The sequence below is a fragment of the Lepidochelys kempii genome, chromosome 8 (assembly GCF_965140265.1).
Source record: "Lepidochelys kempii isolate rLepKem1 chromosome 8, rLepKem1.hap2, whole genome shotgun sequence".
In the NCBI taxonomy this organism is placed as follows: Eukaryota; Metazoa; Chordata; order Testudines; family Cheloniidae; genus Lepidochelys; species Lepidochelys kempii.
The window spans coordinates 68,907,989-68,928,104 of NC_133263.1; the positions used below are offsets into that span (position 1 = coordinate 68,907,989).

The 20,116-nt window shown below is 43.8% G+C and overlaps 2 protein-coding genes across 11 annotated transcripts in view; both read right to left on the bottom strand.

Moving 5' to 3' along the window:
• LOC140916019 (pancreatic alpha-amylase) overlaps positions 1-7,965 on the bottom strand; it is an 84,994-nt gene extending 77,029 nt beyond the window's left edge. For 5 of the 8 annotated variants that reach the window (XR_012160362.1, XM_073356859.1, XM_073356857.1 and 2 more), the window contains exons 1-7: positions 6,167-7,729; positions 5,150-5,347; positions 2,012-2,242; positions 722-855; positions 511-633; positions 259-358; positions 10-131 (exon numbers count right to left, since the gene is read on the bottom strand). Coding sequence is in view for 7 of the 8 variants with exons in the window: in XM_073356859.1 (XP_073212960.1) it covers positions 10-131; positions 259-358; positions 511-633; positions 722-855; positions 2,012-2,242; positions 5,150-5,347; positions 6,167-6,334 (1,076 nt within the window). In the remaining variant the exon portion in view is untranslated. The other 3 variants (XM_073356865.1, XM_073356858.1, XM_073356861.1) reach the window with 3 other exon arrangements.
• A 4,940-nt stretch (positions 7,966-12,905) lies between these two features.
• RNPC3 (RNA binding region (RNP1, RRM) containing 3) overlaps positions 12,906-20,116 on the bottom strand; it is a 38,148-nt gene continuing 30,937 nt past the window's right edge. The window contains exons 16-17 of one of the 3 annotated variants that reach the window (XR_012160364.1): positions 14,505-14,597; positions 12,910-12,990 (exon numbers count right to left, since the gene is read on the bottom strand). The gene's annotated coding sequence lies outside the window, so the exon portion shown is untranslated. Of the gene's footprint in view, positions 12,991-14,504; positions 14,598-20,116 lie in introns of all 3 variants that reach the window. The other 2 variants (XR_012160365.1, XM_073356869.1) reach the window with 2 other exon arrangements.

Sequence of the window (20,116 nt, forward strand, 5' to 3'; positions counted from 1 at the left end):
GTGTCCTACTTTATTTGACGCCATCTGTGTTCACAGACCCAGTCGTTGCCACAAGTGGAGTCTGGATTAATTGTAACAGGTTTGGTTGATCCATCCTCAGAGCTTGGTGGTCCCACCCAATCATTAATGTCCTTGTTATTAAACACAAAGTTATACAGATTAAACATTCTATCTGAGGAGACAGCTCAATGAAGCATAAAAGATGACACAGGGATCATTAACAGCCTACATACTTGTTCTCATTGATCATAAACCTACCTTTCCATTCTGAAAATATCTTGGCCAACGGTAACTTGACATAACACGTGTAAATCCATAAGGATGAGCAAGCATAAAGCCAAGTGCCATTTTATATAGTCTGTAAACCAAAGAATAATGAAACACATGAAGATACGCTGTCTTTTTTTTTTTTTTGGTGCAGAAGGGGGGAAAGAGAGGATGGGGAAAGGAGGAAGAGGAGGAGGAGGAGGAAGAAGAACAACAACAACTCTGTTGGCTGTATGAAGCTACCTGGAGTCCCAGAAGGTTAGAACAGAAGCTCCCCCAGCACCATGTCCCCTTTGGGTGTCATGATTATCTACAAAGACAAGGGCTCTGTCAGAGGGCATGAAACCCCAGCCTTCTCCCCAATTCCTAAACAAACAAACAGAGTCAAACACATTGAAATTAGTAGTTCAAATATTGCAGGAATCTAATGATTAATTCAAATTATATATATTACTTTAAATAGGCCATCTTTTCTCCATTCCATTTGCGGATCACTATACCCAGTTTGGCACCATATTTGAATTCAGTCACTCGGCCAGTTCCAAAGTAATCACTGCTTTTAATTGGCTCTCCACCCAAGTCAATTACCTAGTAGAAGAAAGAAAAGCCACTATTATAGTCCAATCACCTGGTTAAAAAGATACAATTCATAGCCCTAAATGCTGCTTTTAGGGAACAAGAAATCAATTGAATGTATTAAAACAGAAATAAGTTGGGTTACTTACTAAATCCCACTTATTGCTTCCTAAAGCATCCCAAATTCAGGTGCAATTGAAAAACATTAAAAACCTCTTGTCTCTTCTCCCCCACTCCCAAATATGTCGTGACCATGAATAGATTAGTAAGGAAATACATGACCCAGTTCTGAAACGATCAGTTTGACAATAAAAAGAATCTAATGAGAAGTTTGACTTTAAAGGGACATTCCTGGTAGGTTTAGGTTCAAAATATTAATTCACATTTAAAATTTTAAATTGGTAGAGATTGTCTTCTGGTTTAAAAACAGTCATTTACTGATAAAAGTCATGTAACAATATTGCTGAGACTTGGGGGGGGGGGAATCTTGCGAAGTTATTTATTTATACTTTCTCTATTGATGCTGCAGAAGTTAGAGTTTTATTTTGTAAGTTGAGATCTATGTATATTTTTAATGATTATATGAATAATGATGAATAGGGGGTGGAGGAAGTAAATCAAAAGAAAATGCCTGAAAGAATTAATATACACATTTTAAAGTTTTGCACTGAATAAACCAACTAGGCTTGGAAACGTAAAGCTCTAGTAGCAAAATAGGAGACTGTGGGCTGGAATATGAAGTACTAAAGGTTAGAATCCACAGGAACTAAAACTTTTTGGACCTGATTCTCCATTATTTTTCATTTTGTGTGACCATTTAGACATCTACAATGTGAATGCACATGTAAAATCATGAATAAAATCCTAGCCCCTAGCAGTCAATGGGAGCGTTGACATTGAAGTCAATGAGCCAGGATTTCACCTCAAGTATTTAGATGGTTACTTGATTGCAAACAAAAGGATCCATTTGGGCCCATACAAATTAGAAAGTGGAACATTTTGACATTAGTTCTTTGCATTAATTTGTAGATAATTTAGTTTTGCAAGCTGCTGAGTACTTCAGTCCTGATACAACAAAGCACTAACATACATGCAGGGTCAAGTCCATACTGTATTTGCATAAAAGAACCCATTTCTCCATAGAGTGAAATTAAGAAAACGAGATTACCTCCTGGTAAATGAAAGGTCTCGATCCTTTGGAAAACCATTTTGTCGTTAGATTTTTCAGTTTGTCTAAAAATGCCGTCATGTCCCCAGGCCACATATGCTTGGAAGCATCAATTCTAAAGCCTGCCACACCAATATCAATAAGATCGTTCATGTATTCAGCAACTTTCGAACGCACATAGTCCTTCTCCAGGGCAAGATCAAGAAGACTGACAAGGCGACAGTCGCGGACCTGTTTAAAAAATTAGCTGATTTAAGACAATTTTCATCCTACGTGCTAAATGAAGTGTCCTGAACACAGTTCTTGCAAAACCATTGCTGAAAAAAACACAGAATAATATAGAATTACACAGAGCCCCCAGAAATTTTTCCCATGATATGTACTGTCAGTCCCCATGGAGCCATGCCCAGGGGAGCTGCTGGCAGCAGCACCTCACCTGTGCCATGCTCAGCCCGTCTTCCAGCCTCACCTGCCAGCTGTTGTGTCACTCCCCATCCCTGAGAGGGGACATGGGCTGTTGAAAGTGGGGTGAGGAAGGGCAAGCCCCTGTGGAAGTGTCCTGGTGCAGGAGCTAGCCCCATGACAATGGCAAGGAGGATCAGTGCTGGCCACCCTGCTGCCCTGTGTACCTATTCAAGGTTGGTCCCGCAGCCCCTCTGTCATGGGGCCAAATCTGAGAGGCACTGTGACCCCTGTGCACCAGGTTACAACACCTCTCAATTTTGGCCCCACTGCTCTCGTTCCCTACCATGACAGGGGGGCTGGCAGGGACAAACATGAGTGCCCAGTGGGCCGGCCAGCCAGCACTGTTCATTGTCGTCACTGCCAATGGTACACAATGTGCATAACATACATATGGCTGCAGGTGACACTGGAATTACGTATACTAGACTTTACTATACTGATATAGGACCTGATTCTCTACTACTTTGCATCATGTGGAGTTGTTTATATTTTACACCCACTCTGCATAAGTGTAAGTGATTTAGGAAAATGCCAGCTGAGAATCAGTCCATTAATTCTATACTCATAGGGAGATTTGGAAGGATTAGATTTTTATCAATAACTGTCAGTGCACATTGATTTCACTATACACACACAAACCAATGAAAAAATATTTCCTCCAATAAAAATTGAAATTTACAGGTAGCACAGTGAGAAAAATTCTGCTTGAGAACTTATTGGTATTTGATTTTTGTTTTAATGATAATAAAGCTTGAACTTTTTGAATCTCAATGTGGACTATCATTAAAAATGATGTGACCTTTCCCATAATTTCCCACACCTATAAAATTTTAAATATAAATATAAAAATGCTTAAAACAATTTTTGCAACTTTGATGATTTAAATACATAAAAATTTTAAAAGGCTTACAAATAAACAATATTATCCATCAAAATTATACAAAATAAAAATCGAATTCTGCCAAACCTACTCATGGGATTTTAGTACAACTAGGAGAAGTAATCTGTCTTAATATGTCATTTTTACTTCAGCTCTAATATACAGATAAAAATATTTCTCTTCAGGATCAACTGCATGCTAGTTTTCTCTTAGCATGAGAGTGCATGAGAGATTTTATTTTAGCTGGATTCATAATACAAAATTTTGCCACCGATTTTATTTCACAATTTTAAACAAATTCATTTTGACTATGTTCGTGCCCATTTTTATCTTTGCTTCCTGTAAAATTTGCTGTTGTGAATTTTCAATGAGATAGAAAATTTTAAAAGAGTATTTTAAAATATTCACAGAAAAAGAATGGTTTCCTATGGCAATCCTGAGAGGCAATGTGTTATCAAGTGTTTGATCTCTGCATTACAGTGAAGAGGCGAATAATAATGATACTTTAGCATCTTTCATCCTGAATGATGCCCAATCACTTAATGAATTTACAATCTCTCCCCCTCTCCCAGTCCTCAAGACAGGGACAAAGGGAAACAGAGTAAGAGAGATATACAGAGGAATACTTTCATGTACCATTGGAATGGGGTGAAAGATGCTGTTTAGCAATGCACAGCACCATTACCTGACTTTTCAGGGCAGGGGGGTGAAGAATATTGATTCCAAATGAAGCTGCCATGGGAATTTAGGCAATGGAATGTATAATGGAATTTGGTGAATACAGCTGATGACCTAAGACCCCACAGTGGGAAAAGGAGCTATACCAATAATCACAAGAGGTAAAGTCAAGAGCTCAGTTGTGTGGCTCACCCATAAGGGAGCACAAGGAAGAATGTTATCTACTCACACTTTTCTGTAGTACCCCGGCATTTGCATCCATATTTACTGATCAGGCTCAGTCGTGATTAGCATTTAAAAGATAACAATATCCTTTGAAAAAAGAAAAGGAGTACTTGTGGCACCTTAGAGACTAACCAATTTATCTGAACGTAAGCTTTTGTGTTGCATCCGATGAAGTGAGCTGTAGCTCACGAAAGCTAGTCTCTAAGGTGCTACAAGTACTCCTTTTCTTTTTGCAAATACAGACTAACACAGCTGCTACTCTGAAATATCCTTTGAAATGACCAGCATGGCCTTGATTTAGCAAGGTACTTAAGCACATTCCTAACTTTTATTATAAGAGTTATCCCACTGATTTGATAGGACTATCCACATGCTTAAAGTACCTTGCTGAAATGTATCCTATTGGTTACGTAATTTTCACTACCCCTACTAACTAATTCATGGAGGGACTATTATGTGTGAAATATTGCTAAAGCTGGGCAAAAAATTTCTATTAAACATTTTTTTTGCAAGGAAAAGAATGAATTTGTGTCTGTTTTGCCAAATTGTTTGTTGGGGAGCGTGTGCGCGTGCGTGCGTGTGAGAAATTCCTAAAATTTTAAAACTTCATTTTGACTTTTTTTTTTTTTAATTATCAATATTTTGGTTTGAAACTACTTTTATTTCAAAATATCCCTTTAATTTAATTTAGTTTTTTAAGTTTAAAAAAACTTAAGATGGAACCTTTTTTATATTATTATTTTTAAATTGCCAGTGAACTGAGAAATCAGTTATTCACCCATCTCTGAGTTTTCCTGTTCCGAGGTTTTTATGTAACAGCAAAGCCCAGTAAAGAAGAGAGTGGGAGTAAGAATAAACAGGGAAAATATATTTTACAATTCTAAGTTTACCTGAGTCACATCATGGTAATTTTCAATGTCTCCACTTCCAGTTTTACATTTACCATCGTTAAAGTCCCAGGCTGAGTATGGCACAGCAGGAAAATCTCTGGTCTCTGCATTGAAATAGCTTCCACAAGTAGAACTATTACCAGAACCAGCACCAGACCCACACATGTGGTTGACTACAGCATCCACATAAATATGAACCTAGAGAGGAATGTTTGCATTTCAGTTTAATAAAACCAGTGCCTGAGTGCCATTGACTAAATAACACTTATTCCCTCATTTACATTCCCCTTTTGACTCCCCCCTTTTTTTTTTCTTCTAGAGCTTTTTCATGTGAGCAAAGTGATAGAGTATTATTTTTTTCTAAATATCCAACAGTGAGCTTACCATTCAGTGATATACACCTCATCTGAAAGACTAGACTGTTCGGGAGAAAATTAGATCATCTCTCTTTTTAACTCTGATCTCCTCATATCTTCCCTCCTGAGTTATCTGGTGCCTCACTCTGATTTTGAGTGCTAATGACTACATACCATTAGTCAGACAGCTGTCAAGACCATATGAAGTAGAGAAGTTAAATGCAAGCATCCATCTTAAGTTCTTCTATCTTCAAAGAATAAAGACTCCAATTTTGCTAACTGATAGTTTTTCAATTATACTAAATATTAAAAATAGGCACCTGTTGAAAAGCAACTATTTCTCCTGATTGTTTGCTTGTTTTAAAGTTTGCAAACCAAAAAACAAAACGCAACAACAACAACCCAAAAAAGCAATTTTTGCTGGGTTTTTCTTTAACAGTACTTTGTTGGGTTGAGCTATTGCTGCATGATGAAGCTTTTGATTGACCTAGTCCTCCACTGCGAAGGAGTACAAAATGAGTTCAGTTGAGAACTGGCACCTTATCTCCTAGGAATTATTGAAGAATAAACATTTTTTTCACTGGGAACAGGACAGAGGACTACCTGAAATCTCTTACATCTCCCCACACTGTTTATATAGGAGGAATTTCAAGTCTCTTACTCCAACATTGTTGCATCTGGTCACCATGTCTTTAAATTCATCATAATATCCAGATCGTGTACATAGATAGTAGCTGATTGGCTGGTATCTTTCCCACCATGGTCTCCACGGGTTAGTAATGACAATATTTTCATTTGGAGGAGATATCTGTGAACAAAGTGATGTCATTTGAAAATAAACTAGTAATTACTTATGCACTTGTTTAGTGTTGTAAAAGACATATAAAGACAGAGGGTCTGAGGCCCTGATCATCTGCGACAAAGAGTTGGCTCTATCAGAATCCAATCCAGGGAGATGCTCCGCACTCTCATCTCCCTTTGAAATCAATAGGAGATGAAGCGGCTCAGCATCTCAGAGGCAGTCCTTACAGACAGGGCCTCACTGGGTGATCAGGCCCCTGAGATTGCTTATATTTAAGTGTTTAATGAAGCTGGCATATGAAATAGACATAGGTGAGCAGTGAGTGTTTGTGCAGCCATTTGAGAAACGGTATGTATCAAATTGTAGTTGTCACACTAAAAGGCCAAGCTGCACTTTAGACCCCTTTTAGCTCCTTGAGTATACCCCTCTAGTAACAAGTTTTGTTACCCTCATCCCTCTCTGGTTAGAACCACACAGTCCTACAACTCCTAGAATGAGCCTCTGGACTGCAGGCCCCCTGTTTACCAACAGTGAGAATATGACAGGCCAAACGGTATTTGGCACCTGGCCTGCCAGCCTTTTTTATCTAGGAGCCTGTGACTACTGGCTGATTAAAGGCTCTAAAAACAGCTTCTTCAAAATAAAGTATTATTTATTCATCCCAAAATACACAGTACTCTGAGAAGTGAGTTAAAAAGTGAGGGGCCTAGATACATGCCCATGTCTTACCTAAACTTTATTCTCTCTTTGCAAGTTTTGAGTAAATTCCATCCAGCTCAGACCCCATAAACCTGGGTTGGGAGAAAGACAGACAGCCCCTGCAGCATACTTTCAGTGTGTTAGTCAGACTTACCTCCAGCCACAGCTGCCTGCTCACCCTCCTTGTTCCTAGGCAGTGAGGTCTTTGCCATAGTGTTCCTTTGGTCCCAGGGTCAGGAAAAATAAACTTACTAGCCCAGCTGGAGTCAGAGAGGTGGGTATTTCCCAATTAAAGCTCACTCCATTGCTCTCCTAAGGAGCTTTGGTATCTCTCTGTGGGTACTTTTATCTCTGTCATTTCCTTTTGTTCTCCTCCTAACATTCTCCTTTCACTTAATTCTGCATAGTCAAAATATCAGGCAGGTAAACTGAGGTACATACAATGGTCATAAAAAAAAATACAGGTATCCCCCTCATTTTCCACAGTAGTAAATAAAGATTCAGGTGTTACTTTTCACTTAGAGGAATATTTCCGTTACTCCTTTGGAGTGATTAAATAAATGAACCCCATCATGATGGACTGGTCTATTTTTACTGCTTCAGCATTTAGTACTTCCCTTACCAATTTCTATTTAGTTTGAACTTGGTGCCTGTCCCATATGACCTGGATTTTTACTTTAATAAGCAAAATGTGCCAGCTATGAGGCAATTTCACTCTCTATTAACATTAGAGGCTACATACCTGAACTCCACCAAATCCATTGGGTGCTAAATACCGTTCACATTCAAGAGCAATGTCAGCCCAACGCCATTCAAACAGGTGGACAATAGACGTCTTCCCAGGCCTTGTATTTGGGTTGTATTGTGCCGAACAAAGTCCAATGGCTGCTAGCAGAAGAAAGGTCTTCATGGTTCTTTCCGTAATAGCTTGTGCTCTTCTCATGGATTTTTATACTCATGCAAGAGGGTAAAGTACATGGTACACATTACACATTTAAAAAGGCGAACTATTTTTAGCATGTATTTTGCTTATCTTGCTGTTGTTTTGATTGTTTTGGAATTGCTTATCCGATGAAGCTATGCCACAACCTCTCATGACAACTTTACTAATGTAACACTTTAAGGCTCAGTCCTGGACTACACAAAGGTGTTATTCTGGTATAACTATATTGGTTGAGGGAGTGAGCTTTTTACAGCTATATTTATACCAGTGAAATCCCTAATGTGGACACAAATACACAGTATAAAGGTGTGTTATACAGTAGAGCTCATTCCCCGTCCTGCATAGGAATGTTCTACTGGTGTAAGGCACTGTCATACTGCTATAACTGTATCTGCACTAAGGGGGTCTTGTAAGTACAGTTACAGGTGTACTACTTTTGTGTTTTGATAAAGCCTTAATGTTTTGTTCTGGGTCTTAATGCTGTCAGCAAAGTCAATATTTCAAAGGACTGTGATGTGTGTGTGAACAAATACTTATTGTCAAAACCAGACTTGAACACAGCATCAGATAATGCAGCTAAATCCTAATCTCTGAGGGTCTCTCAGAGCTGTAGTTTTTTAGTGGGTTGGAACCAGAAATACTAAATATTTGACATCCATCTGTGCTGCAGCTTGATAGAGCAAAATGATGTATTAAATGTACAAAATACCAGTTTCTCAGGGTAGCTTATGTCATTCATGCCCAGTCCTGGGCCGGGAGTGGTGTGGAGCTGTGTTGTGCTATCCCTCTTAGCTCCCTAGTACAAAAGGAGAGCTAGCAGAAAGTGCTTCACCCATTTAACAGGTTCAGCATAGTCCCCACCACTGTGTGGCTTAACCAGTTCTCCAGGCTGGCACATAGTGAGGCCAGAGCCACGGCTACCTACTCTCCCACACCTTTGGAGTGCTATGCTCTCCTGGGTGCAGTAACTTCATGTTACTTAGCTCTGAATGTAGCACAGCTCCACACTTTGTAAAGCTCCTTATTATTTTGTGCAGCCAAGCAAGGGCCAACCAGCTTTTAGTCCTCAGTTTCCAGACCTCGTTTAAAATAAAGAGTCCCTAAACATGTTCCCTAAACGGTGGGTTTGTCAAAATTCTGGGATCTCTTGAAATGCCTCTGTGAAAACAACCTGGGCTCTTTTCTCCAATCACAACAAGGATGTAGAGCCTAACAGATTGGAGGTTGCCCGAAGCCCAGCTTTTAGCCTCTCCTTTTGTAGCAGTGATAGTAGGACAGTTGAATTAGGTTAACTTGTACACATTTCCTATAAGATGATAAATATCTGTTATAACAGAGGTGAGCAAACTATGGCCCACGGGAACATCCTGCTGGGCCCTTGAGCTCCCAGCCCCTCCCCTGCTGTCTCCCCTCCCCCGCAGCCTCTGGGCGGTGTTGCTAGCTCTGGCCGGGCCGCATGGCTGCAAGCTCCTGTCTCTCTGAGCGGCATGGTAAGGGAGCAGGGCAGGATAAGGGGCAAGGGGTCCCATGGAGGCAGTCAGGGAACAGGGGACAGTTGGATGGGGCAGAAGTTCTGCAGGGGAGGGGCCGGTCAGGAGACAGGGAACAGGGGGGTTGGGATAGGGGTGTGGGAGTCCTGGGGGCCTGTCAGGGGTTGGATAGAGGGTGGGATTCCAGGGGGAGGTTGGATGGGTCGGGTTCTGAGGGGGCGGGAAGTGGTAGACAGGGGGCGAGGGCCAGGCTGTTTGGGGAGGCACAACCTTCCCTACCTGGCCCTCCATACAGTTTCGCAATACTGATGTGGCCCTTGGGCCAAAAAGTTTGCCCACCCTGTGTTATAGACAGGGAGTTGAACTGCTTTTCTTGGGGCATGGCTACACTTGCAAATGTAGAGCGCTTTGAATTAAACTGGCCTTTGGAGAGCACAATAGGGAAAGCGCTGCAGTCCGTCCACACTGACAGCTGCAAGCGCACTGGTGTGGCATGTTTGCGGCACTTGCAGCAGCACTGGGAGCAGTGCATTATGGGCAGCTATCCCACAGAGCACCTCTTCCCATTCTGGCGCTGTGGCTTGTGGGAAGAGGGCAGGGGGTGCGGGGCATTCTGGGTCCTGTCCCAACGCCCTGTGATGCATCAGTTCACATCCCAACAATCCCTGTGCATCCGTCCACATTTGGCACCATCTTTCAACGTTTTTTGTACTGCGCACTCTGTCTTCCTTTTCGGACTGTGGGAATGGAGCCCAAACTGCTGAGGAATGTGCTGACGAGTCTCGTCAGCACGTCACATTTGGCAGTTGAGTTATTCCTTATCATCCAAAGTGACAGTGAGGGCTCCAGCGATATCGACTTGAGTAATGCATATGACACGAGTTTGCTTGTGGCATTCACGGACATGCTGCTTTTGGGCTCGGGAAACAAGCACTGAGTGGTGGGATCACATCATCATGCAAGTCTGGGATGACGAACAGTGGCTGCAGAACTTTCGGATGAGAAAAGCCACTTTCATGAGACTGTATGAGGAGCTTGCCCCCACCCTGCGGCGCAAGGACAAGAGATTGAGAGTTGGTCTGACAGTGGAGAAGTGGGTGGCTATTGCAATCTGGAAGCTGGCAACTCCAGACAGCTACCGATCGGTTGCTAACCAGTTTGGAGTGGGAAAGTCGACAGTTGGAATCATGTTGATGCAAGTTTGCAGGGTCATTAATCACATCCTGCTCAGAAGAACCGTGTCTCTGGGTAACATGCATGACATTGTGGATGACTTTGCACAAATGGGTTTCCCTAACTGCAGAGGGGAGATAGATGGCACACATATTCCAATTCTGGCACCAGCCCACCTAGCCTCCGAGTACATTAATCGGAAGGGGTATTTCTCTATGGTTCTCCAGGCGCTTGTGGATCACTGTGGGCGTTTCATTGACATTAACACAGGCTGGCCTGGAAAGTTGCATGACGCATGCATCTTTTGGAACACTGGACTGTTCAGGAAGCTGCAAGCCAGAACTTTTTTCCCAGACCAGAAGATCACCGTAGGGGAAGTCGAAATGCCAATTGTGATCCTTGGAGACCCTGCTTACCCTTTAATGCCGTGGCTCATGAAACCCTCCACAGGGAGCCTTGACAGCAGCAAGGAGCGGTGTTGGATCATATTAAAGAAGTTCTGTATTAAAATCACACATGAGTTTGACTCCCCATAGTTTAAATTCCAGGGTATTACTAATTAAAAGGTCTCTTGGTTTTTGGTCTCTTGGTTTTACTGTTTCTCCCCTCTCTGTATGAAACTTGCAAGCTGCTAATTGTGTTAGTACATCCTAAGACAGAGTCTGTTCTCAAAGCAATACGTTGTAACAACTACTCACACAGAGAGAGACTCAAAGCGATACTTTGTAACAACAGAAACAACACACAGAGACTCCCCCACCCTCTTGTTGTATTTATCTCGCTTTGTTAACAATTGTGATTAAAATAAAGATAGAGGATGTATGTGGATGGATGCTTGGTGTGGATAATAAATGAATAATCAGGGAGGTGCCAGCCTAGGAGTTCAGTATAGATCGGTTGAAGAATGCGCAGAATGAAGACAACCAGATGACCCCCAGAGGGCAGACTGGAATCTACCCAACAGCCTCAAGAAGGGAGAGCCGAAGATAACATCTGGTAGCACAGAGCCGTCAGGAATGTGCCATCTGCTGATTGATTCAGCAACAGCATGATGAAGCAATTCCCAAAGACTGGCATAGGAAGAAATACCTATAAAAATGGAGTCTAGAAACTGAGAACTTTGGGGTCTGTTTCTGCAAACCAACTTCCAGGAGCACCAGATGTGCATCTGACAAGGCCCTGCTCCCTCCTCGTGTCCAGGCCACCTGGCTAGTGGCTTGGCATGAGCAACTCTAAGGCTGGTAACTATGATAACAACCTTGCAGAACCTCTGTGTGCGTGTGTGTGTGTGTGAATGAATGTGTGAATAAATATGAAATTAAATGGAATGTTATAGCTATAACTAACTGCTTACTATGATTCTTTCTGTATTCACAATAAATGTGGCATTTTTCTTATTCCCTTTAATAAGATCCTGCTGGTTTTTATTTTATTGGTATAACAGCAGTTCAACAACAGGCTGAGCCAGTGCAGAATGTCTGCGGAGTGTGCTTTTGGCCAATTAAAGCATCGTTGGCACTTTCTGTATGGGAAGCTGAACCTGGCCGATGACAGCATCCCTGTGGTTATATCCGCATGCTGTACCCTCCATAACATTTGTGAAGGGAAGGGTGAACAATTCACTCAGGCATGGAACTCGGAGGTTCAAGACCTGGAGGCTGAATTTGAACAGCCAGAGAGCATGACTAGTAGAGGGGCCCAGTGTGGAGCTGCAAGGATTAGGGATGCCTTGAGGGAGCAATTTGAGGCTGAAAACCACCAGTAATGTCTGGTGCCCTGCACGGGAGTGAAGTGCAGTGGTTCAAATGTTAGTAGGAATCTGTATTTGCTACAATGACTTGCAGTGCCTGTTTCTTTCCTGGGATAAGGTATCTTTTACTTTATGCAATAATAAAGAATGTTTTCAAAGCCAAAAAAATCTATTTATTGAAAAGAAAATTAATTTATTAAAAAGAAACACAACTGCTTGGGAAACAGAAAGGGCAAGGGGGTAGGGTGAGGAACGGTACAATCACTGATTTGCGTATGTCCTGTTCTCATACTCAGACTTCCTGTCTGGAATGCTGTGCAATGAGTGCTTCACTTCAGGATGGCTATACTGCATGGAGATGGGGATAGAGTCCGCTTGGTGCTCCATATGCTTATCAGCTGATCCGTGCTTTGCTGCCGGAGCACAGTGCTTTTGTGCCAGCGCTCCTCAGTCTGCTGGCGGATCCTCCTTTCACTGTCCTGCCATTCCTGCACTTTCTGATTTTCATTACTTGAATGCTGCATTACTTCATGCAAAATGTCTTCCTTGCTTCTACGTGGCCTCTTTCTGTATCTTTGGAGTCTTTTGGCTGGTGATAACATGGACAACTGAGATCTCAAGGTTGCATCTGTAAAGGCAAAATGCAACACTTAACAGAGGCAGCATTGTTCACACCAGACAGAACAATGATTCCCCTGTACTTAAGGGCAAGCACAGTCTACACAATAGCATAATTTGCCCGTCCCAAAGCGAGCACACATAACCCACGGGAGCCCCAAAATGGTGAGTAAGCACAAGCGTGACTGATTGCTTCATGGCTGTACTGTCCTCTGGGTTTCTGTGTCTTGGGGAGAGCCAACAGTGGCAGGGGGCCCCTATACGGAACACTGTCCCCACATTTTCCACAGCAGTTCGTCCTGGAAGATATCTCGCTGCTGAGGGTGACCTGGGAAGCAAGGGAGGGTCTTCTACTATAATACAGCTTCCACCTGGGCCCATATGCTGCTTGCCTGTGTGCAGCAATGGTCCCCCCCACCCATCACGGCACAGTGGTGTGGACATGTTACCCAACTGGGACAAGGACCACAGTAGCTCTCCCAAGAAACCTGCGCAAGCGCATTGCTAAACTTCTGGATGAGACCTTTGAAGAAATCACTGAGGCTGATTACTGCGATGTGAGAGAGCACATCAACACCCTATTCCACATCTACGCATGCATGCAGCCCTAACCCTTCTCTCCCCAAGAGCTCGCACCGAATAACTTCCTTCCCAAAATAAAAGCCGCTTACTGGGAACCTCCTCTGGTGTTTGTCCTTCCCCAAGCACTGGCTGCTGCAACTGGCTACCTTCCTTCTGGCTTAAGAACAGCTCCTGGCTGCATGCATCTAGGGATGCCGGGGTGTCTTCCTCTGCCTCAGCACCCTCGCTCCTGCTTTGCTCCTCCTTCTTCTCCTTCTGCCTTGTTGCACTGGGCTCTGAAGTGTCTATGGTGGTATTCGGAGTGGAGGTGAGGTCACCCCCAAGTATCGCATCCAGCTCTTTGTAGAAACGGCAGGTCGCAGAGGCAGCACCAGAGCAGTGGTTTGCCTCGTGGGCTTTGTGGTAGACATTTTGCAGCTTCTTCACTTTAAACCTGCACTGCAGAGCGTCCCAGTCATGGCCCCTTTCCATCACGTCTCTTGATATCTGCCCAAAGGTATCATAATTCCTATGGCTGGAGTGCAGCTGGGACCTGACAGCTTCCTCCCCCCAAACACTGATGAGGTCCAGCACCTCACCATTGGTCCATACTGGGGATTGCCTGGCGTGTGGAGGCATGATCACCTGGAAAGATTCGCTGAGAGCACTCCATGCCTGGCTGAGCAAACAGGAAGGGGATTTTCAAAATTCCCAGAGAATTTAAAGGGCAGGTCTGAAGGTTGGTCACCTGAGGGCAGGGCAGTAGAGTTCAAAATGTGATGACCAGAGTGGCTAGAACAGGCATTGTGGGACACTTCTGGAGGCCAATCAGAGTGCACTAACAGACCAGGGCGTCCACACTGGTGCTGCGGCGCTCCAGTGGGGGCGCATCAAGCATTATTCCACTCTCCAAGGTGGAGTAGCAGGAGTGCTCTAGCCGCGGAGTCCGGGCGCTCTACGTGCCTTGCCAGTGTGGACGGGTAGTGAGCTAGGGTGCCCGGAGCTCCTTTAATGCCTTCTAACTCACAAGTGTAGCCAAGCCCTTTGGTTCAAGACCTAAAAATTCGGAGAAAAGAAGCTGAATAGCTGTTCTTTATGAAGGAAGGAAGTCAACATATACATTCAGGACTGAGTATTGGGCTAGAGGAGGGCAGAGAAAGGAACTAAGGATATGTCTACACTGGCAAGTTTCTGCACCACAAGTTATACCACTTTTATTAAAATGCTGGAATTAAAGTGCTGTTGCCTGTCCACACTGTGCTCCTTGTGACACTGAAGCGCATCCACATTAGCAGCTCTTGCAATGGCAAAGACAGCAGCACACTGTGGTAGCTATCCCACTGTGCAACTGGCCACAGGGTGCTTTGGGAAGGGTTTGCAATGCCTCATGGGGCAGGCACAGCATCACATGATTCAGTTTTCTCAGTCCCATCTTCCATGGGCATCCTAATACATTGCCAGCTGCTTTTCAGCTGAAGTGGGGGTGGGCGAAAAGAGAGAGAGAGAGAGAGAGTGTGTGTGTATGAGAGAGAGCATGCTGTCTTGTAAGTTCAGACAATGGCAGGAAGCAACCAGTCCTGAGGTGGGGGAGGGGGAAACCCTGACATCAGCCCCTGCCTCCCTCCCCGGGCTCTCTGCACAGCAATCTCTCTCTCACACACAGACACCTGCCTCTGTGTTCAACAGCACGAGCATTCCACATTAATGGTTTGCTTTGTGTCCCGGAGCAGATCAGCACAGCACACAATGGCTGTCAGAAATGGTGCTTTGAAAGTGGAGGGGCGTATGTCTCCAGGGCAGCCAAGTTCAAAACAACGAGCAGAGCGGTCACTCGAGGCATTATGGGACAGCTCCGGAGGCCAATTACAGCACAGAAAGCAATCAAGTGTCTACACTGGCAATAGAGCACTGGAGCCATTGCGCAAACAGCCTGACGACTCTCCTCGAGGTGGTTTTTTTTTTTTGCAGCGCTCCAATTGAGGAGTTTCTGCTCACGAAGTGGCTTGGCAGTATGTACCCGTCTGCAGTTTGAGTGCAAAAAGTGGCTTTACTGCTCAGAAACTTGCCAGTGTAGACCAGCCCTAAGGTTCACATCTGAAGTAGCAAGATAAAAATAAACATTGACTTGACTTTTGTTCAGCTCTGGTGATGTTTGAAAGGGAGGTCCAATATGGAGGTGGTCCACAATGAAGGTTGAAAAACAGGACAGGCTCTTTTACACTCAGCTCAGTGCAGCATGTGTTTTTTGGGAAGACTTAGTCTTCAGGATTTCTGCAGCCCCAGTCACACAGACTTCACTTGTAAACAACGCTGGTTGGAAAATGCTGCTGAGAACCACATCATGTTACAGACATCAAACAAATTAGCAGAATAGGAAAGGGTCTATCTAAAATGGCAAGAAAAAATGTCATCTACATAACAACCCTCCCTTTGCTTGAATAAAATACAAGTGAGGCAGAACTACCTCACCCTTTCTGTGTAGTTGTATTCTTTGGAACTTGTTCAACTGCAAAGTGTGCCAGTTTATACAGCGCAGCTTCTGCTGCCAGATCCTGTTGCCATCAGCTGTTATTGTAATTCACAATCATAATTGGGAACTGAGCTATTTTGAATGAATCACTTGACAAATTTAGCATGAAAATCAGTTTATAAGCAGAAAAATGGGCTAACTGTTGGGTAGTTTATGAACAAGTTTCAGCCTAGGAATTGTATATGAACTGTGGTTTGTAGATTCATCATTGTGTGCTAGGACTGCTTGACCACATAGTATTGTTTCTGTTCCCTGATTGGAGGAGACTGTGTGTACCAAAGAGGGAGAACCTGTGATCAAGTCACTGAACCTTTGATTTTCTCTGGAGAGGACAGAAGCAGTTTACATGATTGGCAGAATTATGGCATTTGGAATCTTTTTCTTTCCTGGCCACGTGAATCACACTTTGTCTGAAACATCACTGCTAGAAAAGCCAGGCAATTCTACAATCAGATACAATGCAATCTGATTTTAAAGTTAAGTTTGTCATTACATTCACACCATAACTGTGAGTTGCACATGTACATGCAATCCTAGCAATCAAGAGTGAGGTTAAAGCATTGACTGGCTATTTAATGTGTGTGTGTGTGCTGGCTGTGACAATGATTGGTTATACTGTCCTAACTCCAAGAGAACAGTTACATGTTTTTGTCCATCGTAAAGTGAGTAATCATATAGGTAAAATGAATAAGACCATATGAAATAGCAAGCTGAATATAAACTTTGATCTTATTTTCACCCAGTTCAGTTAATGCTTGAAAGGAGGATCCATTGCACAGGTTTTCTATTTCTTTGAGATGAGGTGGAAGATTAGCTTGCAGTAAAGCCAGATCAATTAATGATGGTGATTGTGAAATCCTTCAGTGCACCCTGACTACATATCTACACACTGCAACTAGACTGGAAGCTGGCCCATGCAAGCTGACTCAGGCTCAGGAAAAAGGGCTGTTTAATTGTAGTGTAGATGTTTGTGCTTGGGCTGCAGCCTGAGCTCTGGGATCCTCTCACCGCACAGGATCCTAGAGTCTGCGTCACAGTGTGTTTTCAGTATTCAAAGAGCAGAATACTACACAGAGGAGCACATACATCCTGCTGCTACAGCATGGAGGAGCAGGCCCAGGGCTGACCCTCTGAACAATCTCATCGACTTCTTCCTGAAATCTCTAGAGAGCGCTAGTCAATTTCCCACAGGTGACAAGTTAGGGGAACAAGCCTCCGATTCACTCCCCTGAAAACACCAACAGAGTTAGTGAAAATCCAGTCAGCCTTAAAATAAACAAACAAAAGTGTGTGTGGGGAAACAGATGCTGAACTAGGTTAGCAGCCCATGGTACCTCACTCACATACAATATGTCACCTGCTTATTCAAATATGCTCAAACACTCAACTGACATTTTCTTATTGTCTGATATACACAAATTCAAAGTTGTGGTTCCTACAAAGTAATTACTTTGAAACAATGTGTATGCAAACAAAAACAAAACAAAAAAAATAGAAGGCAGCAAAATACTATATAGTCTACACTTGTCTACACTTACTGGGGGATTGATGTTCGATACATTGGCGGTCAATTTAGCGGGTCCAGTGAAGTCCCGCTAAATCGACCGCAGATCACTCTCTCGTCGACTCCTGCACTCCACCAGATCGAGTAGGGGGAGTCGACAGGAGAGCATCTCCCACTGACATCGCGTAGTGTGGATCCAGAGGTAAGTAGGTCTAAGTTACATCCATTTGAATTATGCTATTCACAGAACTCATATTGCGTAGCTTAGATCGAATTTCCCCTGTAGTGTAGACAAGGCCTAAGAGAGTTACAGATGCTCTGGAAACATAAAATTGGCATTCCAAACTTCCTTCTTAACTTAGTTTTTGTATTTAATTGTAGAAAGCTGTTGTAATTCAGTTTGTAAATTTCCAAGCTTTAAATAGTGCTAGGTAGGCACTCTCCCCCTTCAATTCAGAGCAAATCTAAGAATGCAATGGTCATCTGTCTTGGATTAAAACAAGCGACCCTAGTATTTAATAGAATATCACTTTGAGTAACAAAGAAAAAACGGTTACCTACCTTTTGCAACTGTTGCTCTTCGAGATGTGTTACTCATGTCCATTCTATTCCAGGTATGTGCGCATCCACGTGCGCAGTTGGAGACTTTTGCCTTATTGGTATCAGTAGGGTCAGCTATGGTACCGTGTTGAGTGCCGCACTTATGCGCCTGTATATTAGGCGTCGCCGACGTTACACCCTCACAGTTCCTTCCTGTTGGCACCTCTGACAGATGGGTAGGAGGGCAGGTAATGGAATGGACATGAGCAACACATCTCACAGAACAGTTACAAAAGACAGGTAACTGTTGTTCTTCAAGTGCTTGCTCATGTTGATTCCATTCTAGGTGACTCACAAGCAGTATCCTCGGAGGTGGGCTGGGATTTCACCGTTTGGCGGCTTGCAGTACTGCTCTACCGAAGCTAGCATCGTCCAGGGCCTGCTGGATAAGTGCATAGTGGGACGTTAACGTATGGACAGATGACTAGGTGGCCGCCCTACTGATGTCCTGGATAGGCATTTGGGCCAGAAAGGCTGCCAAAGAGGCCTGCACCCTGGTCGAGTGGGCAGTTACAATCGCCGGGGGTTGCACCTTTGCGTGATCATAGCAATAGAGAATGCTGGTGGTGATCCAAGAAGAAATTCTTTGAGCAGACACTGGGCGACCTTTCATTCTGTCGGCCACGTTGTTTTGCAGAATGGCTTTGTCCTTTCAATGCAGAAGGCTAGTGCCCACCTGATGTCTAGGGAATTCAGCCTATGCTACACCTCTGACATACGCGGCTTTGAAAAAAAGACAGGTAAGAAAATATCCTGGCTTGTATGAAACTGAGAGGCCACCTTGGGCAGGAAGGCTGGGTGTTGCCTCATCTGGACTGTGTCTTTGTAAAAGACCATACAATAGATACGCTGGAGGGGAGGGATAGGATAGGATACAGAAGGACCTAGACAAATTGGAGGATTGGGCCAAAAGAAATCTGATGAGGTTCAATAAGGATAAGTGCAGGGTCCTGCACTTAGGACGGAAGAACCCAATGCACAGCTACAGACTAGGGACCGAATGGCTAGGCAGCAGTTCTGCGGAAAAGGACCTAGGGGTGACAGTGGACGAGAAGCTGGATATGAGTCAGCAGTGTGCCCTTGTTGCCAAGAAGGCCAATGGCATTTTGGGATGTATAAGTAGGGGCATAGCGAGCAGATCGAGGGACGTGATCGTTCCCCTCTATTCGACATTGGTGAGGCCTCATCTGGAGTACTGTGTCCAGTTTTGGGCCCCACACTACAAGAAGGATGTGGATAAATTGGAGAGAGTCCAGCGAAGGGCAACAAAAATGATTAGGGGTCTGGAACACATGACTTATGAGGAGAGGCTGAGGGAGCTGGGATTGTTTAGCCTGCAGAAGAGAAGAATGAGGGGGGATTTGATAGCTGCTTTCAACTACCTGAAAGGGGGTTCCAAAGAGGATGGCTCTAGACTGTTCTCAATGGTAGCAGATGACAGAACGAGGAGTAATGGTCTCAAGTTGCAGTGGGGGAGGTTTAGATTGGATATTAGGAAAAACTTTTTCACTAAGAGGGTGGTGAAACACTGGAATGCGTTACCTAGGGAGGTGGTAGAATCTCCTTCCTTAGAGGTTTTTAAGGTCAGGCTTGACAAAGCCTTGGCTGGGATGATTTAACTGGGAATTGGTCCTGCTTCGAGCAGGGGGGTGGACTAGATGACCTTCTGGGGTCCCTTCCAACCCTGATATTCTATGATTCTATGATATAGGGCAGTTCTGAGGTGAGTGCCCTAATCTCGGAGACCCAGTGGGTAGATGTTATTGCGACCAGGAACATGATCTTCCAGGACAGGTGATGGAGAGATCAGGAAGCAAGAGACTTGAAGTGGGGACTCAGGAGCCACAACAGCACCAGATTCAGGTCCCACGGAGGAACAGGGTCCTTGATGTGCGGGTAAAGGTGCTCGAGGCCCTTGAGGAAACTGACCCTCATGTCCTG